General features: G+C 43.6%; 2 protein-coding genes across 17 annotated transcripts in view; both read left to right on the top strand.

Moving 5' to 3' along the window:
- Positions 1 to 21,933, top strand: part of LOC128891758 (protein retinal degeneration B) — a 32,581-nt gene that overhangs the window by 4,033 nt on the left and 6,615 nt on the right. For 6 of the 15 annotated variants that reach the window (XR_008460920.1, XR_008460917.1, XR_008460916.1 and 3 more), the window contains exons 1-10: positions 12,674 to 13,391; positions 16,049 to 16,234; positions 18,351 to 18,687; positions 18,752 to 18,888; positions 19,576 to 19,693; positions 19,759 to 20,134; positions 20,225 to 20,397; positions 21,271 to 21,375; positions 21,442 to 21,627; positions 21,693 to 21,855. Coding sequence is in view for 9 of the 15 variants with exons in the window: in XM_054151522.1 (XP_054007497.1) it covers positions 16,157 to 16,234; positions 18,351 to 18,687; positions 18,752 to 18,888; positions 19,576 to 19,693; positions 19,759 to 20,134; positions 20,225 to 20,397; positions 21,271 to 21,375; positions 21,442 to 21,627; positions 21,693 to 21,855 (1,673 nt within the window). In the remaining 6 variants the exon portion in view is untranslated. Of the gene's footprint in view, positions 1 to 12,672; positions 13,392 to 16,048; positions 16,235 to 18,350; positions 18,688 to 18,751; positions 18,889 to 19,575; positions 19,694 to 19,758; positions 20,135 to 20,224; positions 20,398 to 20,711; positions 20,742 to 21,270; positions 21,376 to 21,441; positions 21,628 to 21,692; positions 21,856 to 21,933 lie in introns of those variants that run through there. The other 9 variants (XM_054151523.1, XM_054151517.1, XM_054151516.1 and 6 more) reach the window with 9 other exon arrangements.
- On the top strand, positions 1,233 to 8,119 carry LOC128891774 (uncharacterized). 2 transcript variants are annotated; one of them, XM_054151556.1, is made up of 4 exons: positions 1,233 to 1,333; positions 4,650 to 5,075; positions 5,907 to 6,064; positions 6,901 to 8,119. In XM_054151556.1, the coding sequence occupies exons 1-4, from the start codon at positions 1,315 to 1,317 to the stop codon at positions 7,021 to 7,023; spliced, it is 726 nt and encodes a 241-aa protein (XP_054007531.1). In that variant the 5' UTR covers positions 1,233 to 1,314; the 3' UTR covers positions 7,024 to 8,119. The 2 variants fall into 2 exon arrangements, with proteins under 2 accessions (XP_054007531.1, XP_054007530.1); XM_054151555.1 differs by lacking the exon at positions 1,233 to 1,333 and having other exon boundaries at positions 4,490 to 5,075.

Raw genomic sequence — 21,933 nt, 5'->3', positions numbered from 1 at the left:
ACCTAAACAAGATTCTTCTTGTTCGTTCTGGATAACAATTTCAAAGAACTGCGTCGACTACGTTCCTTCCATCGAGAAACCTAAGACCCACCCCGAAGGTGACCTCGCGAGGTACGCGGAGGACGTTCGAAGTCTACCAAACAAACCAAGATAACGAGGACCTCCGGATTGCTCTAACGACAAAGACAATCACGACGTGGCCCTCGGTATTCGTTAAACTCCACCGAAATGGTAGACCGAGGGAGAGAATTTCGAAGCCCTATGTTTGCCCGGCAATTGCAAGTAAATTGGAACGTTCGTTAAAAAATAAAAGGGAAGACAGAGGAAAGTTTTCATCGACCTAGTTCCCTCCCTCGTCGTCGGATTCCTAATTTCGTTACGAGTCGAAGGATTTCCGCGCGACTTTCCAATTACGGATCTTCCTTTCTGAATGCGACGAGGCGAGGGGTGATGGCGATGGAAAAAAAGGCTCCCTGCATCTCTTTCGGGGTTTTCAGGAGCGTTTCACCGCCTCTACCCCGCCTTCTTCGCTGGATGTATACACGTTTCCCGCCGGATGTCGGGTGCTGCCGGGAAAACGGGGGTATATCTACGGGCACCTAGGCCAGGAGAGGGTGGAAACTTCGACCCGTCCTCTCGAAATGTCAAAGGTTGCCGCGCAAGGCGCATCGACGTATCCCCCGTTTTCCAGGAGCTACCCGCCGTACCCGATCCGATTGTTCCTGCTCTATCGTCGGGGATGATTATCGTCACTTCCATTTACCGACGACCCTCGATCGTCGAGGTTCTCCGATCCGTGGGGCCGCGACGTTCCCAACCGTCGCGATTGTCTGAATTGTCTCCGAAGAAACGAAAACGACAGCCGCGTACTCTCTTCTATATCGAACCCTTTAAGGGATCTTCCCGCTTCAGAGAAGATTATTATAGTAATTAATTTGTCCCGAGAGAATTCCTAACGATCGAGTAATTCCAGAAACCACGAATGAGAAATACTCGATGAACGTGTTCCGAGGACGAACCGTCTGAAATGATCCGTTCAAGAATTCCCTTAGAGATGACCCATTTTTCGAGCTTCACGGAAAGAAAATCTTTTAGGAGACTGGGCTAGTTTGCAGGTAATGATAATGAGTCTATTGGTTTTTTCGCTTCCCGTCTGACGTCTACCGTCTGAATTAATATAAACTTGTTATCTGTAAAAGCTTCCTACTTTTAGAGACAAAGAACTTGGCTCGGAAGTTACGAGCTCGAGAAAGACACCACCTTTAAACCTTGTTTCGCTTCGTTTGTTGACTTCACTAGAGAGGATCATTCCGAATGGTCACTCGGAATACTGGTAGGATTCTGCGGTTCTACACCCACTGTATCTCGGTTAGGATCGTATTACACTGCTCGCTCAAGTGGGAACCCACCCGGTAGTGAAGATAGTCATTTTGCATTTATCCAGTCGATCCTGTTTTGCACTTATCTATTAGATAATATCGAGTCTTTGCTGTTACATGTCTCATCGGGCGGCGTGTACCACCGGTAGCTGACTCGCGTGTCCATCATGTACCGCCGCGCCGCCCCATCGCGAGAACCACAAATAGCAACGCTCGTCGCGAACTTATCTCTCTTAACTTCTAAAGTTTTGATCAAAGTTTCGATAAAAGAATTCGCGATATAACCATCGGATAGCTCAATGTATTCTTGTGCGTTCAATTTCAGCGGCATTTCATAGTTCGAGCATTCCTCTGGCCTCAAGGACTCTCGCGACGCTCGCGGACACACGGGAACATCGTACTCCTTGAACTTTGAGTTTTACGCGAGTCGTAAAAATTTTAAAATGAACGGATCTCCCTTGGTAACTGTATGGTAATGTCAAAGGAGTACGGAGTTACTTGGCGAACTTTGAACGTTACGACTTTCGCGAGGATGAATTTATTGAAAGAAATGGATCTCCGGAGTCCTTCGTGCACGCGACATTAAATAACTGTCATCGGTTCTTTCACGGCGCTCTGTCTTTTCGCGACATTTTCAGATTTCGATGTTCTCGACGACACGATGCTTGCCGACGCGTTTGCTGTTATTTTCGTTTGAGAAAATAATTATTTAAACGCGACGAAACGATATTTTAGTAAATTAGTTGATTCAAGATCAATTTAAGGTATCCAATGGATAAAGTTTCATTGAATTCGTTCTTTGGCGGAGAAGTTGCGAGTGCGTGAATATAATAAATTAATTAGCAGTGTTATTCAGCAGTTCTGGTAATTAAGGTGCCGTTGCAAAGAAGAATGCTTCTTGAGCTACTCCGTTTGCAAGTTTTTCTGAAATATGCGGCTACGAACATGATTTTCGCTGTATAGGACCGTTAACAGGGGTACGGCATACCGACGGCTACATGTTTACTGGTTTCCACTGACTCCAGACACTCTGGCGCTTCGATAAAATACATTTTAAGCTGTTCCATTTGTCCTGCTATGCATTTATCTGCACGAGGTGCCCGTCGACTCCATTAATCTTACTCAATAGAAATTTAGAATAGCGCGAGAATTCCTATTCAGTGGATTGAAAATATCTGAGCGAGTATTCTTCGACTTCGGTACTTTTCTACAATTTCGAGAAACACGAAGATATCTTTTTTTTTTTTTTTTCTTTTACGAAATCGCCAGACTGCCCCTTCAATTTTACGCGATTGTTTATCGTTAGACGGTCGTCCTGAGCTGTTCGATGATTGTTTATAAATCGACTTGAATATATCGCAGACTCCTACCTGTTCGTGTCGAGTGTCGATCGCTCGAATCGCAGCACGGATATTCCACAAACAGAGAACAAAACTTCGCAGCGAATACAAACGGATGAGCAGCAAGATTGCTATAAATACGGTCGATTTCCATACGTCATAGAAGCTACGTTCGTGTACCGGAAGTCAGATGCTCGTCACGAAATCGAGATAACACGGAAGAATCGTTCTGGCTTTACTCTGAAAAATGAAACCGCGAGAATTTTACGAAACAGCTTCATCTCGGCGTATACCGAATGGAAACGATTCAATACGAGAGGAATCATATCCGCGGCTCGTAATTGGACGAAGACATTTTCCGTTAAACAAGTACCATTACACGTTCATTGAATAAGCGTGAGATAAGACCCTCGTCATCCGAGGAACGTTCGAGAAGTTGCTGTTACGCTTTTGTTGGATTCCCCCTCGATTATGGGATGAAAGCATTTCTGTATTTCGTTCGAAAATAAATTTTCCAGGTGTCCGAACGTCGGAACTGTTGTTTAGGATACTTGGAAGAAATGAAATTTTTGCGTAGATATCAAACATCCATCGATAGGTGCGAATCCCTTGCGTATTCGTTAAACGCAAAATAAAATATCAACGTTGTTATACCATTTGCGAAAATACCGCATCTGTTAACCACGTTAATACGAGCCACGAATGAATCAAATTCGAGATCCATTCACGAGATTCGCGCAAAAGGAAATATTTCCCGTGGGAGTATCGCAAGCTACAAAAAATTCCTGAAACATTCAACAAAAGCGAGTTTCCGTGACAAAAGAATCCGCGTGCATCGCGATCGAGATTCAAATGCCGCGTCCTCGAGTTGATGGCGCCGTGCGCGTGTTTCCTTTGAAAAATAAAAAGAAGAAAAAAATGAATTAAAACCGGAGCGCGACCTTATTTGAAAGGAGCCACGACAAACCGCCCGGCGATAAAGGAAAATGCAGCACGGAGATGGTTTTCCTTTCGTACAGGTTAAAAGTCCTGTCGCCACAAACGTTGCGTTCGTTGACTGATCCGAAGATGTCTTCTTTAATCAGCGTAAGTGGAACCCTCGCCAGGAGCGGAAGAAACGTTTGTACTGAAAATACAGGACGTACATTGAGAAGAAAGTTGTCAGCGATAAGCAGAGGTACTTAGCGAGCTGTTCGAGACTTTCGCAATTCTTCTTTCTGCCATCGACGATGGATCTTAGAATAACATGGGCGCTGTTGTTCAAATGCCTTGAATACCGCCATAAAAAAAATGTCGTCGCTCGTTAACCGTGTTGTATTCCGTTTGATTCGTTACTGATTATTATCATTTTACAAGTACGAAGTTGACAAAGGTGTACGCGTGGTACCGGCTATGGATCCTCGTATCGAGACGGTTCGGACAATTCTGAGTTCAAAGGGAAAAGTAGCGGGCTTTATAGGTTCGGGAAAGATAGAAAATGGAAGGATAGGAATTATCTTAAGTTTCGTGGTCAGCAAAGGAGAAGGTAGCGAGGTCGAGGTCCGGGATGACTAGTCGGGATGAAATCATCAGTTATCGAAGGAAGAAATTTGAAATGTTTGCTGCTGGAGTTTGACGGAGAATGAGAAGAAGACAGAGTTGTCTTAACTAGAGCTAATACAAAGATTATGTTGGCATACAACAACCGATAACAGTTCTGCGACGGTAGATCGTGTTTTATTATACTGTCATTTCAAAGTTCCAGAGAGAAATGTCCCCAACGTTGCGTCGTCGTCGATGAATGTTTTCGCAGGCGAGCCTGGAATTAGTGCGAGGAGTTACACCGAAAGGTCTTTCTTGACCAGCAAGAGAACGTCGGTTCCCTCGCGGTTCGCTTCGACGTCGATCGGCCACGGTTGGATGTTTTCCAAGGCGATTTGTCCTTCGACAGGATACGCTGGCCCGTCCACGAGGAAGTTATCTCATTCAGCGCGGAGCATTTATTTCTCGGCGAACAATCCGGCCTGCAGGAAGTACTCGTCGCGTGGGAACACGGAGAAGGGCGTTTTCTGCGGAACGACGTCTCGTAGACGTCGGTTCTCCTCCGAAGATAGCTCCTGCAACAAAACGTCGACGTCAGACAGGCGCGTTGATCAGACATCTGGGAACCAGGAAGCAGCCAAGGACCGGTGCTCGAAGAGGAAGCCCGTCGCAAGCTCCTGTTCGAGTGCGCCCATGGAAGTATGCCCCGAGCCCTCGACTACGTGCACGCTGTCGGTCGAGGATCCGTGCCCCAAGCCTTGCCCTCCCCCTGTGTGCCCTGCTCCCGAGGAATCCAATCGTTGCTCGAACGTGGACGATTATTGCGTTACCGAGGGTAATGCTTTGCTATTTCGATTCTTTCGCAAAGTCTCCGCATCTTTTATTATCTCTCTCTCTCTCTCTCTCTCTCTTTTACCATCTATAATTTATTAACTCGTATTTCGTAGGTCGGACAGATAAAACGTCGAGCGAAATTGCGTCGCGCATTATCGTTAATGCCCCAGCAAAATCAATAATTGAACGATTATGTTGTGTCGTCCCCCTCGAGGCACGGATTTTTTTTTTTTTTTTTTTTTTTTTTTTTTTTTTTTTTTTTTTTTTTATATATTTCTCTCCATTGACACGACGCGAACTATATCGGATATTTATAGATACGGTACGGTGATACCTTATCTTTCCCAGCTACTTTAACGGTGATTGTTTTGTCCAAAAATCGTTAGTCCTCGAAATTGTAATTACGCGAAGCGACGAGAAACTCCTGCGGTTTGAGCATCGCCGACGATATCCGACCACGGCTAGCCTTCCTGTTTACACCAGGAGAATCGGATACGAATAAAACATTAGCTGGTTCCGCGTTTCAAAACATACTCGGCGCACCGTGTTGACTGTAGTTAAAGCGCAGAGGTAAACTCGAGCATTACAGACGGTCTACGTCTTCGTCCGTGTAGTCCACCGTCACGCTTGACATCAAGGCTAAACATCGTTCATCTGGATAACGGATGGAAATAGACTCGTAATGGATCTAGAATGACCTGGAAGCCATGCTGGGAAAGTTTATCGGTCGCTTTATCCGACGACGCGTATATAATAATAAAAATTCGAAAGACGACTTACCGGAGCTTTGTCGTCTAAGAGAAAAACTAACAGACTTTTGTTTGCGTGACAGTGTCGCGGAAGGAAAGATTCTATCGGTTTTTGTCTCTGTTCGTGGCGATGCCGCTGATATTGGTCATGTCGATCTACGTTTACACGAGAGAAATGGAAAAGAAAAAACAACCGCGGCCAGAGTTCGTGGACGTCCCCTACATGCGTCGAATAATTAAGGTGCCCTTTCCACGATTCTTTGGAAATATTAATTAATCCTTTCGGTACTACTGGCATCCACGAAATTGCTACGATGGCTTTCTATAGTATGCGTTAGTTCTATAGTATGCGAAACTACGAAAATTTAGTGTCAACCACGCTCGAGATTTCCATGAATGCCACACACGCAATGCGAAACACGTTTTCGCGGCGTACGCTGTCGCAACTCTCGTGGGAGACTTCCTCGTAACACGAACGTATAACCGCGGCCAGTTCCTCCGTAACGAAAGGGTTAATTTAGGCTTTCAGACATTCCGGCCTTCTTTCCGTACAACGCGATACTTCTTGCGAACGAAGCCTTCCGTTCCGCGTATCTCGAAAACGTAATCCGTTTGTGTTCTACTCGTCATAAATCGATTAATGAAGTCTTACCCGCTCGTTCGCCTTCTTCGCCGCAGGAATTTGATATTCGTTTCTACCTCCGTTCCCTCGGCCGCTTTTGCACGTCTTCCGCCGCAATCTTTTCGCTGAGCTCACACTTAAACGAGACTTACGTTCGAATACTGTACGAGAAACGCGTAGTTTCCCTCCGAGGTACGAATACAAGCATTCGCTTACAGGTTCTCGTAAATTCTGAGACTCTTACGTTTCTCGTGCAATTTTTCTCGATACTATACGCCGTCTAATATATGTACTTTGCAATTAGCCTTCGATCGCACGGTAACGCTTTACGAGTAACGTATAATCGATAATGAATACAGAACGGAAAGGGCCGGGAGCGTCTCCACGTTCGATAACTGATCGCGAGACCTTTGTCCTGTCCCTACGAGTAATTTATAAATATTTCTCTCGGACAGCCTTTCCCGTGGGGCGACGGCAGGCACACCTTGTTCCACAATCCCGTGAAAAATCCAATATCCCCTCACGGATACGAAGTGGAAGACCCAAATGCACCGAAGACAGGCGAACCAAAGGATTAACGAACGCGTCGCGGTACACGTAAGAGAAAAGGGACAATGAGATCGCTTTAACCGTGCGGCGTGACTCTCGGTTTTATTGTTCGTTCATTGTCCCGGAAATTGGCTCGAAATAGATCGGTTCAGACGACGCTGGAGATCTGAAATTGCCCAACGGAAACGTATCATCGAACGTCTTCGCGTGTACTTTTGAACCTTTGGAAATTCGGGCCGCTTTCAAAATTATATACGAACGAATTGCCACGGGAGCGAATCTTTTCCACGGCGTTTCCTATCCGATTGTTTCGCTTGCTAACTTATTCGCGGTGCGGTATTCGACTGCCGGATGTGCCGTATCTGGCGGCCGAATGAAAATAACGCGGCGATTATGGCCGCCTGACCGCGTTCGATCTCCGTAGATTCCTTCCTCGTTTCAGCAACGAGCTACGATCAAATTTCCATTCCCGTGGCATGATAATTACCGCTAAACTTGTTCAACTCTCTGTTGCGTAATGTGATCATCAGGCATTATTAAAAATTCATGACACGCTGTAAAGTATTCTAAATCCTCTTCGTACGGTACGGAATTAAATAAACGCGCAGTTAAGGCAATAAAATGTGTATCGGAATAGAGAGTTCGAACGTACTAAAAAAGATTCAAAAATTCGTAGAGTCTACGAGTTCTACTTTTTCGAACGTTCGCTGTGGTTTAACGTCTATTTCTGGTCCACTTCTCGCGCATTCCTCGTTACAGCGGAACAAAACTTCGCTGAAGTCGAGGGTGCAATGATGCCGCACCCTTGTTACTCTTCTAACTCCCCTATCTAACGACGGTTCCCAAGGAGTCTCGGATGGTTTGTGTCTGCTATCCTACGCGTTTCCTTTCGTGTGTCGCTCGATGAATCCGAATACGGTAAAGTCTCCTTACATGAACGAACTCGGGACTGAACTTGCGCGTTCATCGAAGAGTTCGTATATTTTTTGGTGTTTCCCGATGCGCATCAAACGTAGAGGAGGACAACGAATAAAGAAGAGGAAAGCATTACTATTTAATATTCGTCTTATAAAAAATATATAATATGTAACAGCACTCGTAAATAAATAATTTCTCGTCGTAAAATTTAAGTGTACGATTTGATTAGGATTTGATTAGCATTGTCTCGCCAATATATCCGATCTCGGATCATGTTCTCGGATCATGTTTTCGGATCATGTTCTCGGATCATCTCGAGGGGTATACAACACAGTGGTGGGGATGGTTTCTGTGCATTTATCGTAGAGAAATTTCTGCATTTAAAGAGAGTTTACGGTACGCGTATCCCCGGAGAAGGTCAACGTTGGACGAGACCCCCGAGCACGTTCTTGTCCTCTCCTTTCGTCACTGGGTGAAACTTGTCGCTTGCGTCACACATGTACAAGGCACATGTGCATATTATGCCGGCAGGTTCTCCTAACGTCGTTTGACGTCACGACGACGTTTGGACATCCGAGGATGGGATGCGCTACCTCCTTTTTCTCTCTTCTCGATTCATTCGAATCGGCGTAACGATATCCGGCGTTCGGTCGCAATCGTTCAAACGTTCTAATTTTACGCCGGTAACATAATGGCACCTTGTGTTTATTCTTGGACGATTAATGCGATTCTCGACATGCCCGTGCCACGAACATGCGAAACGAAACAGAAACTATTTCAGTTACATTCCGTAATCATTCCATTAGAATTCCTCTTATTTCGAAAAGTACATTTTACTAGTTCACGTATTTATAAGATATGGTTCTTATTTTTCGCAGATACGATCATAAAAATTGTAGCTACACTTGTTCGATTGCGTTCATGAAAGATCGATGAGTTGGAGGTCAAGGGTATTTCAAGTTCGATTTGATTCTTTTTAAAGACGAGTTGCACGACCTAATATACTGGATTATTTAAGTCCGTTAAATATTCAACGAAATCGTCTGGAAAGTAGTCATTCCAGCACAAAATTAATCGTGGCCACCTTGGGTGGAATGTTGGGAATGCCTTAAAAAAAAAAAAAAAAAAAAAAAAAAGAATACAGCTTTCTATTGGGAGGCGAAGGGAGTTGTCCGCAGTAACAAAGTCGATAAAATAATGCCGAGCGAAAACGAACAAAGACGCCGCAACTTTGGCAAGCGATACTTATTTAAAACTGTACGCCATAAATGGCTACCCACGTTTTTACCGTAGTCTCTGCGCGTATAATAATCAATACAATGATTCACGAATCTCGTCTCTTACTTCGTAAAAATGTACAAATCGTAAAGCTCGTTTCTCGATCGTTTTATTTTTCAAACGAGTTTCCATTTACAGATTAGATCGAGAAAAACTTGTAGTTAGATTTTACGAAGTCCCTCGACGCGTTCAGCGGCCATCTCGAGATTTAATCAAATTCAAAGTGCTCGTCCTTGCCGGTAAAAAAAAAGAAACGGCTATTTCGAGTCATCGAAACGATTCTCGTCGCGCAATTTCTTTCCCTTCGGCGTTTGAAACCTTTGTAAGAATTAAGCCGCGCTTGTCTATTCATAAAATGTCCCTTATATCGCTCGGTTCGCCGAAGAGAATGGTTTTTACCGTCCATCGAGCGCGACCCCCGGCGCCTTTTGTGCGAAATCACAGGGAATAGCGCCTCCAACATTTCCCCAATCTCTACCCTTTTGATAGGCGAATTTTATTCTTCCCTTTCATCTCTCGTAAATAGACCGAACCCCCGTCTTTGTACGTAATATTGTTGATTTCTACGCCAAGGAATATCGGGGGAGAGAGAGAGAGAGATAGTTTCTCATCCGGCAGGATACCTCTTCTGCTAATGTCAAAGGTCAGTATTGTACGCCGACGACGCGTTGAAACGAACCTGCCACCGCGGTACAAATTTCTATTTAATCTCACGTGTAGATACCGTGTTTCAGACGTTTTGCCAGTGACGGATGTATTTTTGGAGCCTGGAGCTCATTACGTCGATAAAGGATTCCTTCTCTCTTATCAAAGTATTAACGATAAGCTCGCGAATATCACGTTTTCAACCCGGAAATTATTTACGTAAAACGCGGATATATTTCAAGAACCAAATGAATTGTTTTTCTTTTCCTAGTAATGTCTCTTCGTTGTTGTTTTTCTGATCTAAACCGTGTACTTTACTCCTTCGCCGTATCATTAGCTTCTCCTTAGTTCGCTTTCCACTTCTAGTTATCGACTATATTTTTCTCATTTTTTATCCCATTCGAGGCTGACGTCAGCTACTTTACAGCGTAACTGTGACTAAGCTATAACTATATTATTTGCATAATTTTTTTTTTTTTACTTGTTATTGGACTTCGTACACTCTTCGTAGAATTCGCAAAAACGAGTATTTACATATAAAATATGAACAGTACCGATACTCGACAGAATTAAAAAAAAAAAAGGAAAAAAAATTAAAAAAAAAATGCTTCATACATCACGTAACCAATAACCACATTTCATTCTCTGTTTCGTGTTAAGTGGGCTACTGCAGAGTCGCATAAATTAAATGGAACGAATTTAAAACAACGACCGGAGTGACGTTATTTTTGCTCCTGGTGGCCGATTACCAACCAATTTCCCTCGACCCTAAACTCCCGTTCTTTTTCTACTCTGCTCTATTAAAAAAAATAATAACAATAATTCTCGGAAGGGCGTTCAAAAGACGTTCGCCGGAACCCGGCCCCGCGTTTTCTAAAGGGTCCCGCGGTCTACGAAAATTAATCAATTAAAAGGCACCGATTTCGATTAACTTTTTACGGAATGACGATACCGTTAACAAATGGTAGCAATTTTTGCCGAGATGCAAGACATTTTTTTAGTAGCGATGATCAAATCGAAAGGAGTAACAAAAATCATCAAAGTATTATTATTTAATATTCGTCTTGCAAAAAATACATAGCATTTGTAAATAAATAATTCCTCGTTGCGAAATTTAAGTGCAGGATTCGAATGTGAATTCAGGCCCCGCAAAATTGTTGAACCCGGCCCCGCGAAAGGTCACGCTGGCCCGAGAAAGAGGTGTCGCGCGACAAGGTGTCGCGAAACAAAGAAAGAATAATAAAGAAAGATCGTCGCGTCGACAAGCGGCGCGCTTCCCACATTCGTGGCTGGAATGTAACGGTCATTTTAATATCGTAAGATACGAGGCCCTTGGGATCCAGCCGTGTTGGAAACGAATTCTGAATCGTCCGACGGGAACGCGTGCATCTCGGACGACGAACGGTGTCTAGTCAACTGTAGTCTCGCCTCCGTGGGAGCTCGGTGGTGTTATGGCGCATCTGGTCTCGCGTTTTCTTGCTCGCTCGGGGATCGATCAATAGACTAGAGAGGCGGCGGAGGCGGCTAACGTCGGCTGTCCAGCCAGTGACGGCTTCAACAATTTGCATTGCAAATCACTCGTAATTAAGAACCGAGTGAAATTGCTGGAAATTCACCTCGCGACATCTCCGGTGTTTCTGCCGGTACGAAATGCCATCTGCATCTTCCCTGACATCGATAACGACCTCTCCATTAGGCACGTTATTCTCCGATACGGACAACTTGTGTGAATCGCAGCCTGCGAAGATGTTTTTCGGTCACGTTCATTTTTCCGTCGCGTAACATCGCGGAGATTAGGTTGCAGTAATTAATCAAATATCGAAGCGTAAATGTAACTGTTTCATTGTCTAGGGTACTCGTTGCCGCGGTACTGAGCAATTTTCACTCCTGGGTTTCGTTCGTTTTTGTATCTCCTCGATGGTGTAATGATCCTTTATTTATTATGAAGATATTGAAATTGGTATTGTCACATAAACGTGAACTTTAATCCATCGTCTATTTGCTCGCGATACGTATCATTTCACAATGAAATACATTCGTATGAAGTGTATAGTAGAATACGATACAAGAATATAATAACGTAACGAATACAGTGCCGCAATATTGTCACTGGCTAGCGGGGTCCTTGAGGCTGAAGCAAACTATTTAACAAGCTTCTGAATACCTGGTTATAGGTCACCTCCCTTCACAATGCTGAGAAGGCTACAATTACAGCGGGACTCGACCAAATTAAAAGTGGCAGTTTTGCTTGTTTCCAAAGCTGTAGAAACAAAGTTTCTTTCGTGCACTAATTCTAAAACTAATTTTGGTAATGTACCATTAATAACTTGTATATATATTATTCGTACGCTACTGTATCGATATTTATTCTGACTTTTTCCATTTAGTTTAACTACAAGGTGTCCCAAAAATGTTGTAACACCTTGAAAGAGGTGATTCAGGAGGTGATTTGAAACAATTTTTTCCTTGGCGAAAATGTTGTCCGAGGCTTCGTTAAGGAGATATTAATGGAAAACACTGACCAATCAGAGCGCGAGAATGCCGGTGGAGCGTAAGCTACGCGCTAGGCGGCTGCGCTCATACGCTACCGCGGCCGCTCCACCGGCATTCTCGCGCTCTGATTGGTCAGTGTTTTCCGTTAATATCTCCTTAACGGAGCCTCGGACAACATTTTCGCCAAGGAAAAAATTGTTTAAAATCACCTCCTGAACCACCTCTTTCAAGGTGTTACAACATTCTTGGGACACCCTGGAGATCATCGGAAGTCTCCCATTGTGAATCACTGGACTAGGGAGATTTAAGGGTGCGCGCCCTTACGCGACGGCACTGCGTCCGGATCGCTGGGTCGCGGGGGTGGCAGGGGACGCTCCGATTGGTCCAGCTCGATTTCGTGGCTTCGAGAAGTCGCGCGTACCTACGGACCCGCCAATCGGGGCGGCCTCTGGCCCGTCAGTCGGTGGCCGCACGTTGCCGACGTAACGTCGTGACAATTTCGTATCGCGCTCGCATCCTCCCTTTCGGCGAATGTTCGAACGTCTTCTTTTCAGTGTGCAGACTTGAACCGACCGCAGTCCGAAGGAAACGCACAATATCGTTTTCAGGCTTTCCACGATTCGTTCGTTGCAGGTTTCCTTCTTTACCCCGACGAAAGACACGAGTGTAATATTTCGTTAACCATGCGTCTGGAACGGTGTGACAGTGCAAAGTACGCGTAAAAAGTCACGCGCCTAGTGTCTGCTTCTCGAGCTGAACGGCGACACGCACGAAACGTGTTATCGAAGAAGGCATTCGAGAAACGTCGTTCGTAGATACGCGTCGAGTAGATGTTTCGATTGTAATCGTTGCCGTCCTCGTCGACTTGTACGGTTGCTGGGCTTCCGTGAATCAAAGTGAAACGCGGCTTCCCGCGATTTATCGGTACACGCCGGAAGGTGTGGCGCGAAAAGCACGGTGCAACGAGTGACGAGGAAGTAGGACGAGCGATTCCCTTGTCACACCGACCACCACCGATCTGCCCTATTTCCGTGATGCTCAAGGTTAAGGAAACCCCTTGCTCGTAAGTACATCGATGCGGCTGCCGTACGCGTTTTGCGTGCCTCGACGGATAATTAAGATGTAGTTGGAGCGGCCGGTGTCGAGCTCGTTGGTGATTCCGTCAGCTGGGTATTGGATATGGGAGTTCTAAATAATCAATTACGCTCTATATTAAAAGAGATAGATTTTATTTCTCACGACGGCTGCAGAGTTCTTTACGTTATAAGACCTCAGACTCAACTAACTAAAACTTCGATCCTAGAAGGAAATCAGGGTACTCTCATATCTCCCGACTGTTTATGTTTCGCGTCGCCACAGTTCGACTTTTAAAACAAAGTATCGACGGCGATACGTAGGAGTGAAACACTTCGGAGAACGCCGATTCAATTTTGAACAAAGAACAATAAGTTCATTCTTAGTTAAACGAATTGATAATCGAACACTGGGCTCGTCGAAAACGATTGGTCTGATCTGACAGGTGCGTGGCCCAATGTATACGTATACAGGGTGTCCCAAAAATGTTGGAGGTCCTTGAAAAGGGTGGTTCAAGGGGTGATTTGAAACAACTTTTTCCTTAGCGAAATTGTTGTTCGAGGCTTCGTTAAGGAGATATTAATAAAAAAAAGCCAACCAATCAGAGCGCGAGGATGCTGGTGGAGCGGCCGCGATAGCGATGGCTACGCGCTAGGTAGTCGCTCTCGTACGCGAACAAGTGACTCGGCGTGCATCGAAGGATATTGACGCGGCCGCTCAGCGCGTAGCCTTCGCTACCGCGGCCGCTCCAACGGTATCCGCGCGCTCTGATTGGTTGGCTTTTTTTTATTAATATCTACTTAACGAAGCCCCATCCGACATTTTTGCAAAGGAAAAAGTTGTTTCAAATCACCTTCCGAACCACCCCTTTCAAGGACCTCCAACATTTTTGAGACACCCTGTATATTACAATTCAAACGTGCCTTTGAAGTTTTTTTAAAAATTGTCACGAACTTTCTAGACAACCTAATAAATATGAGTATTTTATGGGTATACCGACGGAAACCGTATTCCTTTTCGCGGAACCGCTTAATTAGCATTCCATAGTTCATGAATTGCTTATGGCTTCGTGCGCAACCCAATATCAGCGTAACTGTTAAACGGTAATGAATTTTAATCGAGCAAGTATATTAAGGAAACGACGAACGTAATGTCACAGAAACAAAGTAGCATAATCAATATTATGTAATATAATGATATATTAAATTAGAAGCAATATATCCAGGGCCGGCGCAAGGCAGGTTCAGCCGGAATCCGGTCCCTTTTTACAGGATGACGATTTTTAGTAGCAATGGTTTAGTTTAAAGGAGCGACAAAAGTCATCAAAGTATTATTATTTAATGTTCATCTTATAAAAAATATATAGCATTTGTAAATAAATAATTCCTCGTTGTAAAATTTAAGTGTAGGATTCGAATGTGAATTCAGGCCCCGCCAAAATGTCACGCCCGCCCTGAATATATCCGTTGCAGACACGCCAAACGGTGTCCTATATTTTTTAATCGTATAAGAAAGAATTCTAGATCGATTGACGCGGTCCTTGATCGTGGTACACAGAAACTATAGTTCGCTGACATTAATGATATTACTGAAATCGATTGCAACACAGTTGTTAATGCCCGCTGAACTGCCCGTGGCTGACCCCGAACGAGGATTAGCGTGAAAACTTGCGGTAGAAACACAGCGATTCAGCATTTGACGTGCTTCAATTAGAGACTGCGAAAATCAGTCGGACGATGCTCAGGAAGGCCTTTATAGTCTCCAAGATAGATACAGTCCAAACAATATTTACTAGTTAAAATAATTTGTGAAATTTAAAAAAAAAAAAGAAGGTGGGTAAACGTATAGAAGCAATAAGTATTTGTACGATTCTTACGACGAACCATTTACAGTAGAGTTTGTAACGTAAACGCATTAGTTTATTGCTTCGTACGAATTAGAAAATATTGAGTTTCCGGGAAGGTACTTAAAAAAAAAAAGGCTTTAATAGGGGAATTGATGAAGATCCCACTTCGAATAACTAATAATTCAGTTAATTTAACGCTTAGAAAATTTGCAATAATTATAAAATCAAAAGGAAATCCCACGAAGGAAGTATTATATACTTGTAAATTAATGTAAATTTTTTTTTCTCTTTTTTTTTTTAAGTCAAGTGTTAAAAATTAAACAGTCGTGCGAATACTTATTGCTTCGATATTTCTATCGATTAATTGTTTTTTTTTTGTTTTTTTTTTTATTTTGGTCAATTTCGTAACTTACATAAATAGCTATTTTTTTGTTGTCGTACTGTATGTGTCGTAGTGATTTCCGAGAATATGTCATTGCTTATAAAAAAAAGGTTAATAAATTACAATTTTATATAGTTTTTTTTTTTTTTTTTGAGAATTGATCGACGTACGAATACTTTCTACGCCCACTGTATGTATATCCAGAATCAAATCCAAAGCAACTGGATAATACGATACACGGCGTTGGCCGATAACGCTCGATAACGCAGTTGAAAGTTGATCGAATCGCAGGGACACGTAATTCGAGTAACATCGATCACTGTCCCCGAGGGAAATCTTGATAATGTAACTTTATCCGCCTCGTAACGTGTTCTTTGTGCGTTCTAACGCTTTTCGCTGTTACTCTTTTCTTTTCAAGGAGCCCGTCCACGTTATCATGAAGTTGAACGGGAGAGAGGAAACAGGAAACTTGGGACGACGAGCGTCTTTCGCTAGATCGGGTGGAAGATAAATAACATCAGCGAAAATGTTGATAAAAGAGTATCGGATACCGCTGCCTCTCACCGTGGAGGAATACAGGATTGCTCAGCTTTATATGATCGCGGTAAATGTTTCAGGGATTGCACGCGATATCGTCGGACGACCGTTTGCCGGCAATTAGAGGATCACGTTTCGTGGAGATTGGATCGAGAGCGATTAAGAGGAGTTTGTAATGATGTATACTTACCACGACCGTTGCCAAGATTTACGTTCCAATGGAGATCCTCGTGATATCAATTCTCGATAGTTCGATTTCGGTTTGAAATATTAACCGTATAGTACTATTCATGTGACGTGTTGGAATAATATTAAATCGAATTTGAGTTATGTGTGATTGCCATATCAAGTTAAATTATTATCGTCGAATAAACGTGAGCTTTGATATACCGATTATTGGTTTGTGATACGTTCTACTTTACGATGAAGTTATGTATAGCGGAGTACGATGCAAGAATACAATAAAGTAACGAACATCTAGCAGCAATATTAATGTCAAGCTTTTCATTGCATCATCCCGAGTACTATAGAAACTTGTCGACCGCGTTCGATTCTACAGTTCAATTATTCTTAATCTCTCTTTTCTCCCATTTTATTTCGACGTATCGAGCGTCAAACACTTTTGTTTACTTCTTTGCCAACCAGAGGGGAAAATTGCAATTCCATTCAGGGCGGTTTCATCGAATAGGGTTGCTGGTCGGCGCGGCGCGAAAAGAGGTCAGTTTTCGGCAAATATCATGGGTCAGCACACAGCATACGATTGCACTGACTGACTACCTGACTAATATACCATGTCGAAGCTCTCAAATTATTGGCTGCCTTGCACAGCGATATAGTCGTACGAGTAAGTGATCCTCTAATTACTCAAATTGCCAGAAACGAACGATTCTATTAACTGGTGTTAATTCGATGTACTTGGCGTTAAACGCTTCATCGTGTCTGAATGTATCGAGACTCAACATTTAATTAGTCGTTCAACGACGTAGGGAATAGGCAATTAAAGATGCCGAGCCCGAAGCATCTAGATCAGGCCTAGATCTACAGGATGTCCCAAAAGTCGGGGAGGAGCCGGAAATGGAGGGTAGCTGAGACAATTCTGAACAACAATTTCCTTTGCAAAAATGTCGGATGGGGCTTGGTTAAGGAGATATTAAGCGAAAACGTCGACCAATCAGAGCGCACGTAGACCGGTCGAGCGGCCGCGGTAGCGAAGGCTACGCGCGCTCTGATTGGTCGACGTTTTCGCTTAATATCTCCTTAAGAAAGCTCCATCCGACATTTTTGCAAAGGAAAATGTTGTTCAGAATCCGACTCCTCCCCGACTTTTGGGACACCCTGTATGTAGATCTCGGCAAGATCTGCACTTTTCAAGCCACAAGGCACTTTCACAAGCCCCGCCCAGCCAGCCGGCCCGTAGCCAATGACCTGGCTGGAGGCTCAGGACCGTACCACCGTCACCGGTACCTCGTGAACATATTTTTAATAGTTTTCCAGGGGATACTCTGGAATCCGTTTTAAAAATACGTTCGCAAGATCCCGGCGAAGTGACACGGTCCTGAGCCTCGAGCCGGGACGTTGGCTTAAAGGGAGATCGAGAAGGCGTGGTTTGCCGAAAAACAGCCGAAAAGCCGTTCATCTTGCCGAGGCCTGATCTAGATTGTCGTATACGACTAGAGATCACGGTTTTCAACGGGTATTAAAATACACGGAAAACGTGTACCGTGTATTAAGGGATTAAGAACACGGGTATTTTGAATACACGGGTAACCGGGTGTCGAAATACACGGACATCCAGGTACGTGCACGTGCATCGAAATACACGCGTACGTGTACATCGAATTATCTATTGTTACCCGTGACTTGAATATTTATTTTAACTAGTTGATAAAGTTTTACAAATTATACTATAATAAAAAATGTATTCTATTATATTTATTCTTCTTATGTTTATGTTATATTTATTTATTTATTTTACCGGATATCAATTTTTTCCAAATTAATAAGGATCATTATTTTAGAATAATAGCATCCTTATACGAAGGTTCGTATATAAAAATAATTGGATACTGTACCCGTGTATTTCGATGCACGTGAAGTAGGGATCTCTGTAATACGACCGACAGAGGAATAAAAAGAAATTTCAGATAAATGTGTTTGAAGTATTTGCCTTGTATCGTTTGCAGAAAAAATCTCGCGTAGAGAGCCAAGGAGCGGGCAGCGGTGTAGAGATCATAGTGAACGAACCTTACAGCAACGGACCAGGTGGAAATGGACAGTACACGCATAAGATTTATCACGTGGGACGTCATCTCCCGGAATGGTTCAAGAGTTTGTTACCTAGGTCCGCCTTGATCGCCAAGGAGGAAGCATGGAACTCTTATCCCTATACGAAGACACGTTACACGTCACCCTTCGTAGAAAAGTTCTCCATCGAAATAGAGACGTACTATTTTCCCGACAACGGTTATCAGGAGAACGTGTTCAAGCTCAGCGGCAGCGATCTGAGAAACAGGATCGTCGGTAGGCGTTCATTCCTCGCGACTTTCCCATTATGACCTTTATCGATCGCCGAATTCAATTTCAGACGTAATCGACATCGTCAAGGATCAACACATGGGCGACTACGTGAAGGACGAGGATCCTAAGTTGTACGTGTCCCAGAAAAGTGGCAGAGGACCGCTCACCGAATCATGGCTCGAAGATTACTGGGCAGACGTAAAAGTACTAATCTCCCTAACGTCCGTTTAAAGGGTTTACCCTAGTTTCGGATTGTTTGAAAATTGAAGCAACCGATTGTAAAGATAACGCGACTGTAACGATGCGAGTTGTCAAACGACCGATTTCACAACATACACGGTCTGTCTAAAAAGGAACCGAACTTTTGCTATAAAAAGAAAAAAGTACAAGTAAAGTTTTTACGCACGTGTTTATTTCATTCATCTCCCTCGTATAATAATCTCCCTCTGCGTCGATACATCGTGTAGACCGCGTAAGTAACATTTCGAAGGACCTTTGCAACTCCTGTTTTGGTAGCCCGTTTAGTACGGCGGTTACAGTGGCCTGTATCTCCGAAATGTTGCTACAATGTGTCCCTTCGCCCTACTCGCCTGATTTGTCTCCCTGCGATTATTTTCTTTTCCCGAAATTGAAAATTCCAATGAAAGGGACACATTATAAAACAGGAGCTGCAAAGGTCGCAGACGGAGATTATTCTGAGTAAAATAAACGTGCGTGTAAAAACTTTACTTGTACGTTTTTTTCTTTTTATAGCAAACGTTCGGTTCCTTTTTAGACAGACCGTGTATGAGTAAAAAGTCTTGTCAACCTATTAACAACCGTAATTTATAACGGTTAACGGCAGTCGGGTATCGGTAGTCGATAACCATGCAGTAAGAATTCATTGTTTAGGGCAAGCAACAACCAACGCCGGCCGGGAAGTCGTTGATGTGCGCCTACAAGCTCTGCCGCGTGGAATTCCGTTACTGGGGCCTGCAAACAAAATTAGAAAAATTTATACACGACACGGGCAAGTATCGAACGCGTCTGTTTGTCTTCGTTTTTAAGCAGGATGTGTAACGTGATTAATTCCAGCTCTGCGGAAAACCATGCTGCGTGCTCACACGCAAGCCTGGGCCTGGCAGGACGAATGGATCGGTTTGACGATGGAGGACATCCGAGAAATCGAGCGACAAACTCAACTGGCGCTGCAACGAAGGATGGGCGCTGCCGAGGGTAGCGAGGAAGCCACCGAAGAAAATCAGGAGATGTCCGCTTCGAATGCGACTCCTCAGGACTCGGACGTTGCCATGACCTTAGCCGCGACCCTCGGGAGCATCGAGAAGAACGAGGACCTTCAGAGTCCGCCGAGCGTCAGGAAGTCATCCGACATACCCAACGCGAACACGACAGGTAGCTCTGAAGGCGATATCAGCCCTGAAGATTCGCCGACCGAAGTACCTGAACTTAGGTAAAAGTGAAAGTAAAATCAGGAACTTTTTCGCTTTGTGGTAACTCCGTTCGGCTTGTGTTTTATTTACAGTGGCTGGATCTGTTTCAGAAATGCTCCCGTTGAGGAGAAAGGTGAAACTAAGAAAGGGTGGAAGAATAAAACGACGGTGCATTCGCCCAGTTCGAACAAGAGCTTCGACATGCAGATAGCGAATTGGCGCATGGAGAGCATCGTCAGGGAATCCGAATCGGGTAGCGAGGACGAATTCTTCGATTGTCAAGGTAAAATGTCGATTCGTCTTGTGCAGCATGACGATAATTCTTTCTGAGATTTTACATTCGTATAAGTAACATTTGGCTTATGGAATTGGACGGTAAAGCAGACGCATCAGCGAATTTCTTGAACGCTGGACGTCTTACTTTTAAAGAATAATATGAAGTAAATAGTTCAACAAAGGTGAACGTAAGCGCGGTTCGTTCGGAAATTCGCATTTTGCGAGTAGAGTATACAGCATGAGCAGGTATTGACATTTTCTATTTATTTTATGTGTACCCTCTCTGTTTCTTTTTTTTTTATGTCGCATTCCACACTGCAGCTGGGTTCGTTATACCTATTATACGCGAAGGTAGGACACGTAGATGAATTCTTAAAACTACAAACACATTAAAGCGTTCGTTGGAAGATATATTCCAAGGATTAGAGATCAAGATTGACACTAGTGTTAGTATTACTTACATAAGTTTCGAAACATTGAATGATTGCATCTATGCCTTTGTAGATAAATGAAAACAAGTTTATCGTTTAGCGAGCAATTGTCTGTAAGTCTGATTAATTGGATGATAATAGACGGATGATACTATATGTATAACATCGAGCATGGATGTTCTAACACCGATTTTGTGAGAGCATGAATCAGCATGGCCATGGGCGATTCCAAAAACAGCAGATTCAATCTATAGTATTGTACTTCAATTTAATATAGCATAATGGCATCAGACTCCTTACGTTACTGTTTCCTGCTTCTTGTGACGTCTGTTCTAATCTGAGAGGGGAAGCATCCCGACTCATATTCTTCTATTTTCTCTCTTAACACGTGTCACAAATGTATAAAAAGGCACGATGCATAAGCAATGTTAAAATTTCTGATTACACAGAGGGCTTTGGAGATAACTCGTCATTAGCTAAATGGAGTTCTTTGGATCTTCTAGCAGAAGAGGAGGACAATACGTTCACTTCGCCCACCACGGCAGGCAAAGAAGGTAAATAATAAATGATCAGTGACCAAGGTGTTGAATTTTCAACTAATATTGACCACGTATTTACAGACGACACTATATTTTCACCTTCCTACCTACAACGGATGGCTTGTGAACGTAGCAGTAAAAGGTTGCAGATCTCTACATCGGCCAGCATCGATGTCTCGTGTCCAGCTTCGCCTCAACATTCGCCGACCCATCAGCCTTGCAAAACCACTGTACTGCTTATCGTGATGCATGCTGGAAGTGTGTTAGGTAATTAATATAAATTAAAGACGATGATCTTTTCACATGTTTGACGCTATGCATCGATATTCTAGACGCAAACGTTGACTTAACCGCAAAAAAGTCGGACATCACAACATTCAAAGGGGCCTTTGAGTCAGTCATGAGACAGCACTATCCCAGCATGGTAGGACATGTCGCTATCAAGTTTGTTTCCTGTCCCTCTATCTGTACCGAAGGTCTGGGTATCTTGTCGAGGTAAATCTTGAATAACAAGGCCAACAAATATTGACCTTTTCAATCTCAATTCATGGAAATCCGATGCGTTTTTTTTTC

Source organism: Hylaeus anthracinus, unplaced genomic scaffold, assembly GCF_026225885.1.
Source record: "Hylaeus anthracinus isolate JK02 unplaced genomic scaffold, UHH_iyHylAnth1.0_haploid 12002, whole genome shotgun sequence".
Taxonomy (NCBI): domain Eukaryota; kingdom Metazoa; phylum Arthropoda; class Insecta; order Hymenoptera; family Colletidae; genus Hylaeus; species Hylaeus anthracinus.
This window is presented reverse-complemented; position numbering and strand designations above follow the sequence as displayed.

Coding starts and splice junctions, on each gene's coding strand:
- LOC128891774 (XM_054151555.1), top strand. CDS start 4,496: ATGAATGTTTTCGCAGGCGAGCCTGGAATTAGTGCGAGGAGTTACACC. Junction 5,076..5,906: donor CGATTATTGCGTTACCGAGG/GTAATGCTTTGC, acceptor TTTGCGTGACAG/TGTCGCGGAAGGAAAGATTC. Junction 6,065..6,900: donor ACATGCGTCGAATAATTAAG/GTGCCCTTTCCA, acceptor TCTCTCGGACAG/CCTTTCCCGTGGGGCGACGG.